The 14131-nt window shown below is 37.9% G+C and overlaps 2 protein-coding genes across 3 annotated transcripts; one reads left to right on the top strand and one right to left on the bottom strand.

Annotated features, from left to right (window-relative positions):
- Window positions 1-4: 4 nt before the first annotated feature.
- On the top strand, window positions 5-1890 carry LOC132259931 (phosphatidylinositol N-acetylglucosaminyltransferase subunit C). The gene is made up of 2 exons (XM_059757761.1): window positions 5-73; window positions 942-1890. Exon 2 carries the CDS (start codon window positions 944-946, stop codon window positions 1781-1783), a length of 840 nt encoding a protein of 279 aa, XP_059613744.1. The 5' UTR covers window positions 5-73; window positions 942-943; the 3' UTR covers window positions 1784-1890.
- Window positions 1891-2011: 121 nt separating this feature from the next.
- Window positions 2012-13457, bottom strand: LOC132259930 (proton-coupled zinc antiporter SLC30A1). Of its 2 annotated transcripts, none has more exons than XM_059757759.1 (7): window positions 13236-13457; window positions 9290-9527; window positions 9094-9218; window positions 8923-9020; window positions 8602-8840; window positions 5146-5652; window positions 2012-3905 (listed from the first exon to the last, which is right to left on the bottom strand). In XM_059757759.1, the coding sequence occupies exons 2-7, from the start codon at window positions 9464-9466 to the stop codon at window positions 3732-3734; spliced, it is 1320 nt and encodes a 439-aa protein (XP_059613742.1). In that variant the 5' UTR covers window positions 9467-9527; window positions 13236-13457; the 3' UTR covers window positions 2012-3731. The 2 variants fall into 2 exon arrangements, with proteins under 2 accessions (XP_059613742.1, XP_059613743.1); XM_059757760.1 differs by lacking the exon at window positions 13236-13457 and adding an exon at window positions 12056-12354.
- Between the last annotated feature and the right edge of the window lie 674 nt (window positions 13458-14131).

Genomic DNA, 14131 nt, shown 5'->3' on the forward strand with positions numbered 1-14131 from the left:
AACGGATTGATAAGATTTGTGGAAAGTCACTTACGAAGCTTAGGAAAATGTGTGAATCTCACTTTCAGTTCAGGTAATAAATTTCCTCCGCCACTGGTTTTCAGCGTTGTCAGCGCGGATTGTCAGCAAATCAGCTGTTAGTCAAGGGGAAGATAGTATGCCTGAAATCTGTACATCACATCCAGACACTTCTAAACGTATTTCAAGTCATTTTTTTTTACACTTCTTCAACTGTTTCCTACACAAATTTCTGATTTATCATAAATCTAATCCAGGTTTTTCCGTCTCAAGAAGTTTAAGCTCTTCAAATGCTTAGATTTTGAATTGTAAAAATTTATTTTACTGTTCTTGAATCGTTCATGGCAAATTTTAGTGTTGATTTTCTAGTTTTATGTTTTAGAAAATGTAAGAATAAAATTTTGAACAAATTGTGAGGTTAAGAATGTGACATAAAAATCTTCACCTAATTTTAACCTTTTTTCACTAGAAAATTAGTGAATATGGCGAAGAACACAATGTTTCTACAAGATAATAACATTTAATTTACCAATTTTAAGCAAAAACAGACAATTTTCTAGACATTAATACCATTTTTGAGGTTATGTTTGACTTTTAAGCTTTTTCGTATCTAATATGAAGTTATTTTAAGCAGAAAATGCTCAACTTTGCCAAGAAAAAGAGAAATAATCACAGATTAAACACAGTTTTCATGATTTAGAGGATTTTTTAATCACCTGAATCTGTCTTTTATCAATCACATAACCTAGAAAAAGCAATATAAATGATTTTTCTAAACAGAATTACTAAGAAAATGCTTGAATTTGTTGAAGTAGAAGATTTTTCAGTGCAATTATTCGATATATTTTACCACTTTCAATTCCTTAAACACTTCCGTGAAGTTGTACACCACTTCCAGTCTAATATCTGCCCCTTGCTGTTAGTGATGACAGGACGGAGTAAACAGAAGCGCTGGCGGAAGATTCTCTACGAAAACCAGGGATTCGAGGACAATTACACGCCCAAGACGTTCCTGCGTGAGCTGCAGAAGAATCGGAATGTGCGTGAGTTCACGTTTTGCGAGGCTGTTTGCGGCGCGACGAAGCTTAGCCAGCAAATCTCTGTGGTTGTGGCCTTCCTGATCATCTACCACGGGCTGTTTACGCACTGGCTCACTCCGGAGACTGTCCTGCTGCACTCCAGCGTGGCCACAGTGGCCGGCTACGCTCTGTTCCTGGTCACAATTGAGGAGGGCGTCGTGGAAGCGCTCGTGCGGCACTCGAAGACAGTTCTGGGCGTGCTGGTGTTTGGGTTTATCTTCTCGCCACTCCTGCACACGCTCACGAAGAGCATCAGCACAGACACCATCTACTCGGTGACTTTCTTCGTCTTCTGCCTGCACCTGATCTTCTTCGACTACGGCCTGGAGGCGCACATGGTTTCCCGCGCAATCTCACTCAACGCAGCGATCTTCGGCTCCATCTGCTTGTCCTCCAGACTCGCCACGTCCTTCCACGCCTTCGTGCTGCTGGCCACGGTGGTGGAGCTGTTCGTGTTGCTGCCCATCCTGCAGAGGCGTCTGTGGTCGCCACCAATCGTCCTGCCCACGCTCGTCGGCTGCGCTCTCCTGCTGCACTCCATCTCGCTGCCCACGCTCGTCACGTACGCGCTGGGCCTGCTGGCCATCAACATCCTCTTCCCGTGGCTCTTCACGCGCGCGCAGCCCCACAAGCACATCATCCACGGACCCTGGGACGAGGCGGTGGTGGAATCTGTGGACTTCTAAACACTCTTCGGTCTCTCTTCATCCTTTATTGTACCATCAAAGATCATCATCATCAGCGCTTAGTCAATAAAACTCGAGATAAAACTCTAGAGACTGAACAGCGTCCGTCACAAATCCCTTCCGGAAACCCAGAGAGAGGAAGTTTGTGCGGTGAAATGCCGTGAGTTTGACCACAAAAACAACCTTCGCGCTCTTAAATACATTTTTTCTATTATTTTATTTGCCATCTTGAATGATTCATTTTACATTTCCTCTAAATTCAAATGAAAAACTAAAGTGATTAATAAATCATTAAGAATCAAAGTTGCTTTGAAATACCAAAATTCACTTTCCTGAGATTTGTTCTCATTTTCACGCGTTCCTCCCAAATTCACGGCACTTCACGCGATCCTTCCCTTTGAGAATCCAAACACTACGCGGATTTCTTTTAACGTCTATAAAAGTTTTTTTCTTGTTATTTCTATTACAAAAAAAGAAACTCTCTCGTCAAGTTGATTAAATGCACAAGAAAAATCATCTCGAGAGTTTCTTGAAGAATACTTCTTTAGCGCGCGCGCGCTTCAAACTAAAAAATATTTGAATTATTCTGCAACAAGGGGGAGATAATACAGACAGAAGTGGTGTACAGCTCAGCAGAAGTACTTAAGGAGTGGAAGTGTTGAAAAACCTTCAATATTCCTTTCATAATCATCAAAATTGTCTGAATTTCCTTCGATTTTCACGCAGAAACAAACGTAAAAATCTTTTTTCTAGGTTATGTAACGAATTAAGGACAGATTTAGTGAATATTTCGCATTCTAGCACATCAAATCTGCCAGTTCTTAGCAGAATTGAGCATTTGTAAGCAATTTACAGTGATTTTTTTATCCTTTGATGCCACGAAACACTCCAAAATTGTGCTAAGATTGAACATAACCTCAAAAATTGTCATTTACACTTAGAAAAGGTTCATTTAGACAACTTTCTCGACAATTTTGACTGTGAATCATCAATTTTAAGATCATTGGCAAATATAGAAAGCCTCCAAACGGAGTTCTTTAAGATGTTTTAGTGATATTTTGAGGTTATGATCAGTAAAGATGTCCAAAAACAGCGCTTTCAAGTCTATTTTTAAAGAAATATCAAATGAAACCTCAAGAGATTCACTATAATTTGGGAATTTATGTGGAAACCGGCTATAAATTTCATGTTTTAGAAGTGTCAGACAAATTTGAGAGTGTTTGAAAGTGGTGTACAGTTTCAAGGCATATTATCTACCCCTTGATTTGCAACAATTCTGACTGCACGGAGAACACTTATTGGATTGCGCAAAAAGGGATTCCTTTAAAACACAAGGAGATCTAGGAAATTAAGGGTGTAAAACTTCAAAAGGGATCATTTCGGAAGAGAATTTTTTTTTTACATTTTTACACACTTTTTGCCTATAGATTTTTCTTTTTTTTATAATTCTCCTAAATATACATTATATTCTCATTAGTATTTCATTTTGCCGTTCACGTTAAAAGTTTCTGTGCTAAACACACCAAATATTTCCTTTAAATATTTTCTCCTAAAATCTTTTTTTTTTGCACGCGAGGAAAAGTGAATCTCTTTTCACGCGTGCACACAAATTGTGAGTCTTCTCTAGGGATTGTTTCATCATTTTCCTCTAAAAGTCAATCATCAAGGTAAATTCTACTATAGTAGGATACTGTCGCTCCTTCTTCTCTCTCTCTCTCTAGCAATCCGCCCGTCGTCCTACACTTGGCAGTGTGTAGAGTTTGATTCGTGTGTGTTTGTCCCCAGGATGGGCGCGCGCTCAATAATGGGGCGCTGCAGCGTGATGCATGGCGCCCAGGGCGATATTTCTACTAATTACACATCGACCGTCACAGCCACATGGTGAAGAAAAAGGTCTAACTTTGCTACTATCGAGGGTGGTTGCTGGAAAGTGTCGCTGGGTTGTTGGTCAGACGGACGTCTTGGGGCTCTTCTCGGGCGTCGCGCCGCTCCGCACCGGCGCCGTTGTGCTGAGATTGCCCTCGGGAAAGTCCAGCAGCGAGCCAGTCTCCACGTCATTCCGCGCATTGGCGCTGCGCTGCCGACAGAGAAACGGCGACGGCGACGGCGATGGCAATTGCGTCTGGAAGGAGAAGAGAATTGCGTGAGTGACTTAAAGCGACTTAACAGCTGGTATTCTCGAATGGTTTAATCCGACTGTTATGTTATTTGTTAGCTGTGTTTTAATTGGATAGTTTGCGGACATTTCGAAGGATAATTGTCCAGTATATTTACCTATTTATCTTCTTTAACGCTAAAGAATCACCGCAAAGCACAATTCTTTGCTATTTATTGCCGAAAGGGCAGAATTTGTTAATATTTATTGGCATTTTTGCCTGGAATTAAGAAGATTTCTCTCATGGATTGACGAAATCTTTTACATGAAAGATTCTTTTACCGCCGAAAATGTCAAAAACTAAGTTTCTCCACTGAAACAGCTTCTCTCACAGTCATTACATTTCGAGAAAACCAGCCCATCTTAAGTTTAGCAGATAAAAGGGGTTGCTAATGTGGGTTTTGAGTGCCTCAACATCTTGCATTTCAACTGTTAAATTTCCAAATTGATTCATTTCGTCGTTAAAAATATTTCTTGATTCTAAAAGGATGTAAATCATTGGAAAAGGCTTTTCTGTGACCTTTTTTTCCTAATAAACCACCAAGAAATATTCTTTTCTCAATTAATTTCAATTAAACCTGAGCGGAAAATTTTTATTTCCCTCAAAACATTTCTTAATTTTCGCATTTGTGATTAAAATCCGCGCTAAATAATTTTTTTCCCTCTTGAATTGATCCATTTTCCTATAGAATCCTTCCTAGCATTCTCTTTAACGCTTTAATGTCCTTCCTTGGGACTCTTTTTAAAGCCCAAAATGACATTTTTCATCTTGTTTTCAACTATACTCGCGTGGGAAGCCAATAATATCACATTTTCGCGTCCTTTTTCTTCCTTTTTCTACACATTTGCACACTTTTTGACTTCCTGGTGTGATCCTAATTAAGAAAAAGATGAATTTGAGCGCTAAAATAAAGCTTTTCAGCTTTCTAAGTTGATCAAGTTTGAAATACTAAAATTTCTTATATTAAAGTTCAAATTAAAGAACAGAAAAGCCCGAAATATGTTGAATATTAACCAAGGAAAGACTTTTTAAATCAAAATTCAACATTAAAACTCTCTTTTTTCACATGAAAAACATTCTAAGCTGAATGAATTGACACTTAATTCAACTCTTAATTATAGTTTTTGCGAATATCGACGAATTTTGTGAATATTTCTAATTGCATCCCCGACATTAGCAACCCTTTGGAAGGGAAATGAGCAATACTTTGTTGTTATTCTGGCAGCACGTCGCTCGCACGCATCCTTCGTCCGTTGTGGGACAATCCAGGGCGCAGCAGTCCTGCGAACCGCTGCCGTTGAGATCACTGGAGATGCCATCGGACGCCGCCAGGCTGTTCAGCGCCTCAATCTCCACAAATTCCGGCTGAATGGTGGTGGAATGAATGCCCTCATTGTGGAAGAACTCCTTCACCTTCTCCGCAATCTTCATGTATTCGGACAAATTGCGACAGCGAATGTGCGCCGAGGCGATTATCCTGTCGCCGGCCAATTGCCACACGTGAAACTCATGCACGGCCAGGACGCCGTCCACTTTCTCCAGCAGACGCTTCTGAATGGCATCGACTTGGATGTGCGTCGGCACAGTTTGCAGCAAGATCAGCGCAGATTCGCGCAGCAGCGGCCAAACGGAGTGCAGAATGAGGATCACAAGGACAATTGACAGCGCCGGATCCATGTAGAACTTGTACTTCCACTCCGTCAGCCAGACGACCTGCAGTGAAAAAGATGAACTTGATCAGCAGACAGTCTGGAATTTCAGCGCACAAAAGTGAGTCACGCATGCAAAATTTATTTCTGGCCGAAGAGAAGAAACAATATTTGAGAAATCACACATTGCAGAGTTGCTCAAGACACAGATAAGCGATGAATTCAAGAAACTGTCGATAAGATGCAATTGCCATTAGTCATTTGCTTCTCTTTTATCTTCGTGTGCAATAAAATAAATTCCAGATTTTTATCACAAGCGCACAAAGACTGGAAACAAAACCTGAAGATTGATAAATATTGACCATAGATTGATGGATTTCTTGCAATTTGATACTTAATATTGGCTTTTCTTCCTGTTCTGGGAAGAAATTCAATACTTTTCTCAATCAACGATAAGTTTATTCAGATTGAGTTGAAAATATTGCTGAGAAATTGGCCAAAATTACTCTAAAAGCGCTAATTTTGCCTTAAAATAGTTATTTTGTGAATAATTTAATTGATTTTATTTGTATTTCTTGGAATTCTTGACTAAAATATGGCAAAATTAAGCAGAAACACTTAAAAAACTAAAATTATTACTTTCCAAAGTAAATTTTTAACAGTCTTTGAGTATATTTTATTCAAAAACGTTCTAAAAAATCAACTTTTCGTACTTTAGATTGACTTTTTTCAAGAGCAAGATTGGTAAATTTGCTGAATTTTACCTCAAAGTCTTTTTCTAATTGTACAATAAAGTGTCAATATTGCTCTAAATGATTATATTGTGAATTTTTCAGATGATTTCATTCGTTATTCATTAAAATTTTAACTGAAATATTGCAATTTAATGGATGAACTGAAAATATTACTTTTCGAATGTTATTTTTTAATAGATTTTGAGAATATTTTATCTAAATAAACTCTAAAAAGTCAATTTTCTACATTTTACAATAATTTTTCTTGGCAGTTTGCAAGTGAAAAAATGCAAATATATGAGAAATAATTATTCAAAGTCTAAGAACATTTTAGGATATTTATGAATATTTAAAATTATCTTCCAAAAAGACGTTTTATGAGTTTGACTGCAATTTGAGACAATTTTCTCAGAAAAATTGTATGGATTAAACGATAAAAAGTAGATTTTTCCATAATTTACTTCGCAAAACATGGAATCTTGAAATTTTTAATAAGCAATAAAACAGATAAAAAGCTTTTCAAAAATCCATAAGACAAAAACTATGATAAATCGACTTTTCACAGTTAATATGACAATTATTATATTCTTGCAAAGTCTAAGAATATTCAAAGAAAATTCTCAAACAGACATTTTATGGGTTTGACTGCAATTTGAGAGAATTTTCTTAGTAAAAATAAACCGCGAAAGCGATGAATAATTGACTTTTCACAGTTTTCAATTCACTCATAAAAATAATGCTGCTGAAAAGTATTTTTCAACATTAATCTTCATTAGGAAACTGATGCAAAAGATCCCCAAAAATCCTGTGCAGAGCAAAGGATTATTGAAGTAAATTATACTTAATTTCTGTGCGTGATAATATTATTTTGCTTGCCACTGTAGATAATGTAAGTAAAGTGCTAATAGAATATCAAATGAGGATCTTATTATTATGATAAAATACAAGATTGTACAACATTGTGTATTTCTCATCTGAATTCACAGAAAATACTATTTTCTTTCTCTCTGTTTCTCTTTGTAAAACAGACGCATTTCTTCATCTTCGCAACCGAAAAATGCGCATTAATCTTCCACTTACAAATTCCTCATTGACTTCACAGGTAAACAATTGTGAGTGACATTGTGAATGCGAATCATGCTGAATTACTCGACTGACTTTGTATGTGGAATTAATACTTGAGCGACACGTGCTTAAAATTACACTCATGACGCGCTGAATTCTACACAAATCTCACAATCTATTTGGATATTTCAAACGATGCGCGATCAACTCTGCTTTTGGCCAGCAAAAATAAATCTACACCTTGAACTCATCTTGCGTCGGCAAAAACACTACACAATTTCAATGTCTCTCATATTGGACAGCAAAGAGAGAGAGAGAAAAAAGGTGATTCAATGCTAAAATTCCTCCTCCAAACCAACAACAACACTCTCCATTCAAACATGCGGCGCGACGGACGCGACCTTTAGTCGTGAAGATATTTCGACGGGTGAATCGAAAACTTTGAAAAGCCAAAAACGCATTTTTTTTCTGCAAAAAGGTTTCAAAATTGCTGTGAAATTTGCCAAATTTACTTCAAAACCCTCAAAATGCTTTCAAATCATCCGTTAATGTGCAAATATTTCTCTGTATTTTTTATTTTGTAAATATTTCAGTTGATTTTATTGGTATTTATTGAAATTTTTGACTAAAATATGACAAAATTAATGGAAAATCTGAAAATATTACTTTTCAAAGTGGATTTTATCAAAATTAGTTTTAAAAAATCAACTTTTCATTCTTTACTTGAACTTTTCTTTAATGTTTTTAAGTGAAAAAAATTTAAAAGATATGAGAAATATTCATTCAAAGTCTAAAAAACATTTTAGGATTATTCTGAAAATCTATAATTATTTTTTTAAAAGGCATTTTATGCATTTGACAGCAATTTTTGAGATATTTTTCTTACTATTATCTTATAAGATATGAATTTCAAAACTTTCATTCAGGAAGAACAAATAAAAAGCTGTTCAAAAATTAAAAAATAAGACGAAAACAAACCAATTTGTCTATCAAATCTCCGTATTTTAGTTGATATTTCAACAAATAACAGTGGAAAAACCTGGGAAATATTGAATTAAAATAAAGTAGAGCAATATTATCAATTTACCAAAAGGTAATGAGGAGTTTATGGGAAAATTTCAAAGCAATATCAATTCTCAAACTTCAAATGGCAAATTTTGACTTTTGACAGTCTTCGAGGCACCCGTCGATGTGGCGCTTTGTCTTAAACTCACCAATGCACTAATTACAACAATGACACTGCCAAGAGCGTCACTGAGAACGTGCAGGAAAGCTCCTCGCATGTTCATCTGCGATGGATCGTGACTGTGACCGGCGCTCTTCTTCAATTGCTGCGCCGATGGATTCTGCTGATACACGAATGAATTGTTCTCGTTATCATCCGTATTTGTTAAGCGTGTCAACTTATTTCGAGATCGCGATAGTGAGTGAGAATGTCCGTGGCCTCCGTGTTCTGTCAATTGAAGTGCAAAACAATTATCAAATATATCGCCCATTTGCGTCCATCTCAAGCACATTCAGCGTCTTTTCTTTACCATAGAGCAGAAAGAGTCCCACGACGTTGACTAGCAGTCCCACACATCCGACAATTACCAATAGTTTTGGCTCGTGAATCCGTTCCTCCTCGATGAATCTGCGCGACAAGAATTTCACAGTGAATTTTGGATGCTTTCCCAATTTTTGTGGCAATTTCACTCCCTTCTCACCTCTTGCACGCCTCAATGGTGATGCTGAAGCACAACGCCACGAGGAAGACAGCATTCACGAGCGCCCCAAGAACCTCAGCTCTCGCCCAGCCAAAAGTATTCTTCGACCACTTCTTTGGTGACATCTGCAAAAGCAATCAAAGCCACGCATGTCGATTGAAATCAATTCCAATATACGCAATTTCCTCATCCTCACCTTTATCGACAAGAATGATATCACGAGTGCCGCAATATCGCCCAACATGTGAAAACTATCGGCCACCAGAGCCATTGAGTTCGTCACGTAACCCACGACAATTTCCACAAAGAAGAAGAACGCCGTGAGCCACATCATCGTCAACAGACGACACTTCTTTCCGGAAAACTTTCCCATCTCTTCTTCTCTTCTATTCTCGCTGGACACTCGCAGAAGCCAAACTGTTTGTCAGTCGTTCCTGTGAAAGTGAAGAGAGAGAAAAACGATCAATTATGGGTCGTTGCAACATTAAAGATTTCGTATTTCAATTCGTAAAAGATATCAAATTAGTGTTGCCGCTATTAAGATGAGAATTTATGTAATACGAATTTCAATTGTGAATAATTCATTCGGATTTTCAATTAGTTTCTCTATAGAAAATGACAGACGAAGTCTGAAAATACATAACCTCAATTTGGTGCCTTGAAATGTGCACAAATGACCAAGAAAATCCAATAAATCCTTGCTAATCAACCTAAAAGACATCATTTCAGTCTATTTCGTCAGTTTTCACATGAATTTCCCGGCTTTTCTTGTCTTCACGCAACGAATAACATGAATTTACTTCAAGCGCCAATCTTTGGAATATTTAAGAGGCCCAATTATGCATCAAATTGAAGTTCCAAATACACTAGGAGGTCGGCTTTATGTAACAAACTCCTCCTGCCGCCCCAACTCTCGATACGACTGACTACCTCGCGCGCTTCTCCGCGTCACCCTCAGTGCTGCCTCTACCGTCAAATAATGCTAACAGCGAGAATCGTATATCAGGAGGAAGAAGGCCGCCTAGACAGTGGCATTCCCGCCACAAGCTCTCCAGGGATACCAATTGGGCAGGGCTTGGTGTTTTGCCGGTTGAACTAAATATACTTCCATCCACATTGAATATCGATGTGGATTTTCGTTCAAGAGATCTACATTATCTTCATGTGCAGCGGCGAAATTTTGACATAACCTCATTCTCCGCGTTAAAAGGGTAAACAAACAGTGAGAAATTGAGCAAACTGCGTCTAGGAAGACCAGAAAACTATGTTTCCACGTTAAGAAAGTCAAAGTTCTCATTCCGTGGAACAAGAAGGGACGGAAAACCACATTTAGCAATATTCTAAGTCACATTTGAGGTCTATTTCACTCTCATAGCTTCTCCTGACTGGATCATGTGATCGCATGTATTGAGGAGAAGATCTTTCATGAGAATGCCTTCATAATATCAACTACACGAAGTGTTCTCAAGTCTCGCAGAAGATAAATTCCTCACATTAGTAAATAATATGAATCGTAATCTTGCAACACCTTTTTACGAATTAATATTATTGACAGCTCATTTACAATGCGTTATAAAAGTAAAGTTGCAACGACGCCTTAGTCAACACAAAATATTCAGCAATTGAACACGTGCGTGCGGAAGAAATTTATCTTCACCACAAGAAAGATTAAGAATGACTTCCCTGATATTTCATTAAGCAACAGTGTTTAGGTGAAAAATCTCGCAATTCTCTATCTCACATTCTCAGTCCATTATGTACATTTATAATCAATATCGGAGTACTTTGAGTTGATATTGTTTCCCCACTTGAGATAATCATATTTCACGTTCACCATAAATTGCTTGCTTTTTGCCATGGTCGTTGATAAACGTAGACAAAAAGGAACGACTGCGATAGAGATTTTTATGGCTAGTCTACGAAAATTTCATACATTGTATGAAACTGTCTTCATTGGATTCGTTTTCAGACACTGTCTTTTGAATTATGCAGCAATTCCGTAATGAAAGGATTTAGTCCAAATTATGTATCTCACTTTTATGCATTTAAGAATTTGTATGAATATGAATTTGCTGCAAGTGGAAATATTTCACTCTCTAAACACAAATTGCATATAAAGAAGTCTGGATTCGTATCAGGAAGCGAAATATTTCTCAATGATAAAGAGTTTATTATTCTCACATCAATTTATGAACTTCAAACAGAGCATTTTGGTGAAATTTATTGCTATAAAGAGAGATTTAGTGAGACTAGTTTTTAGCAAATTGTTGTTTTTTGATTTTTCCAATGAATTAATTTCAATATTAAAATAATTTTTTATTTTCTTATTTTCACAACTAATGTAAAAACATAAAATTTAGGAAGGAAAAACAATTCTGCAGGCTTGTTTCCCAAAATGTAAGCTTCTTATCACACTTGCTCCTTTTTGTTTTGAACTTATCGACAGTTTTCGACACTTATCGATACGACTAACGTGCAATTTCCTGTTTTTAACACACTTTTAGGGGGAAAAATAGGACTGATATGAACTAATCAGTTCTTAGACTCTCTGAGTTGAACTGTTTTCCATAATTTTGTTATTAAAACTTAGTTAAAATTCATTGTCGATAACTGATTTGTCGATAACTTCAAACCAAAAGGGAAACAAAGTGGGAAAAATGACGCTAATAAACTGGTTCAATCAGAAGGTCAGCTTATTAAAAGCAGAATTGCTCTGCCAATTTGCAAAATGCATTTTCGAAGAACCAAACAAAATCAACAGACTGGAAATTGAAAACAAACTATTTGAGAAATTGGATATTAATTGTTCGAGTTTCTGAGATTATTTTACATAAAAGTGGAGCAAAGTCAAGATAACATTTTTTCTCTCTCTATTTTAGGATCTCAATTATTGCCATTGTTCAAAAAAAAATTACTAAATAAACCCAAGATAAAACTGTCTGTGTGAATTTTCTTATCTTACCGAAAGAAAAAATCTCACTTTTGTCAAAGAGACTTTTGCTGTTTTATTTACGCAACCAAAGCAAAGAAGAATGAAACACGAACTGAACTTTGATTGAACATTTGAATTGGTTTGAGGGCGAAAATATGTGGGCAATTTACATGAGAACATCGTGAAAATGCACTCAATTCGGCTAATAGATAAACAATTTTAGCGTAGCAACGCGGCAAACCATGGATTTCCCCCCTCCCCGGACAAAGAAAGCCACAAAGGAAGTGTTTTCGCGAGTTCTTTGCTCCCCAATCGCGCCGATGGGGAAGAGCTTCCTGGGCGATGCCCAAAGCACAGAGTCGCATGTCACTTGATGATGATGGGATTGCTTGGGCAGCGGCAACTTTGGGGAATTGGAATTTGAATGCGGTCAAGATGAAGATTAATTGTTGACTGACCCAATTATTGGGCCAATCATGCACGGAATATTGAATTGTTTGGCGCGCGGCGGCCGAGGAAAAAGCGTGACTGGGCGATAAACAAAGCAAATATGACATGTGTCACATTACGTCACGTCTCCAATTCGCTTCTCTGATTGGAAGATCTTTTTTTTCTCCCCTTTAAGCGCGCCGAATAGGATCCCAAAGATTCGATTCCGATTCTGCAGAATTCGTTCTTTGTGAAGGAACTTTCCACCGACGTGGCAACTTTTGCAAGAATTTCTCGGGAATTATGACTCACGCGAGGGTTGATTTTCTTTCTCGTTGTCTCAACAGCCAAACCGTGATCTTGAAGATCTTCTTATTGATGAATGAAAGCCATCAATTGTGTTCCACTCACGAAAATGTGTTTGTGAGGCAATTGTTGTTCAATTTGCCTGAATTTATAATACAACCGCCACTGATATATTCTGCGGTTGGTTCTCGGCTGTCCTCCTGATATATTTCTCGCTGACGCAAGTTTACTATTCATGTGAAAAGAGATAAAATTGAGTGCGAAGTCACACAAACGAGAAGAGAACCTCTTCTTTTGGTACCGCGTGCAATGGCACTAAAACCCCAGAACGAAATAATGGCCAGGATATCAAATGCTAGCCTTTTCCCAGACTCCTTCTCTCCGTGGGGAATTTCCACGCACTTTTCCGCGCGCGCGGTGTTGGGGAGGCAACAAGGAAAAAGAAAAAGGGAGGAAGGGCAGCCAAAGCACTTACAGTAACGCAACTATTGTGAGTGTTGGAAGTTTGCTGAGATGCGCCAAAACTCATCTCCTCACGACATGCTCAGCGCCATCATTCTTCACACTCAACAGCCCTTTGTCTCTCCACTCACTGTGTCGCCGAGTAACTGTCCGCAAATCACCTTTTTCCACTCGCGAATCACTTTGATTTTCCGTCGTACAAAAAAAATCTATTTGGAAATCTGACAGCTCATCATTTGGCGCGTGGCGAACAGCGGAATCTCGTGCGAAATGGCGCTGTCGGCGCTCGAGAAAATCTCCTATAATTCAAAAGTGCGCGCCGAACTTCAACCCTTCCACGGAAGCATTAAACCAGGGGATTTACGGTATTTTTGTACAATTAGACCTTCAAATCCTGTTGGAATCGCTAAAATAAACAACTAGAGAATATTGACTATCTTTTGAATGCGATAAATAAGCCCAAAGAGTTGAAATTGATATCAAAATTTCGATTTGAATAACATTGACGCAAGATTTTCTTCCTGATCAGGAAAAACAGGAAAATGGAGATATTCCATGGAGAAAATCCATGGAATATCCAATGGATAACCATGGAAGATTTCCATGCTCCGCGTAATAGCATCCATGGAGAATTCCTCAGAACTTCGTGGATCAACAAGGAAAATCCTTGGAATTCAGCATGGAAGATTCCATGCTGAGTTTTTATGAATTAATTCCGAAATAGATAGAATGAATATCTCCGTCTTGGAGCGGCTGTGGCTCAGTGGTCAATGCGTTTGACTCTCGATGCTACAGTCGTGGGTTCGAATCCCACCGCTTGCAAATGTTCGAACACAGCAGAGTGCAAAAAATAAGCCTTTCAATGGCAAATTAGAGCAGCCAAAATGAGTTGCTGTTGAATGTTCCAGC

Source organism: Phlebotomus argentipes, unplaced genomic scaffold (genome assembly GCF_947086385.1).
Source record: "Phlebotomus argentipes unplaced genomic scaffold, Phlebotomus argentipes genome assembly scaffold_18, whole genome shotgun sequence".
Taxonomy (NCBI): domain Eukaryota; kingdom Metazoa; phylum Arthropoda; class Insecta; order Diptera; family Psychodidae; genus Phlebotomus; species Phlebotomus argentipes.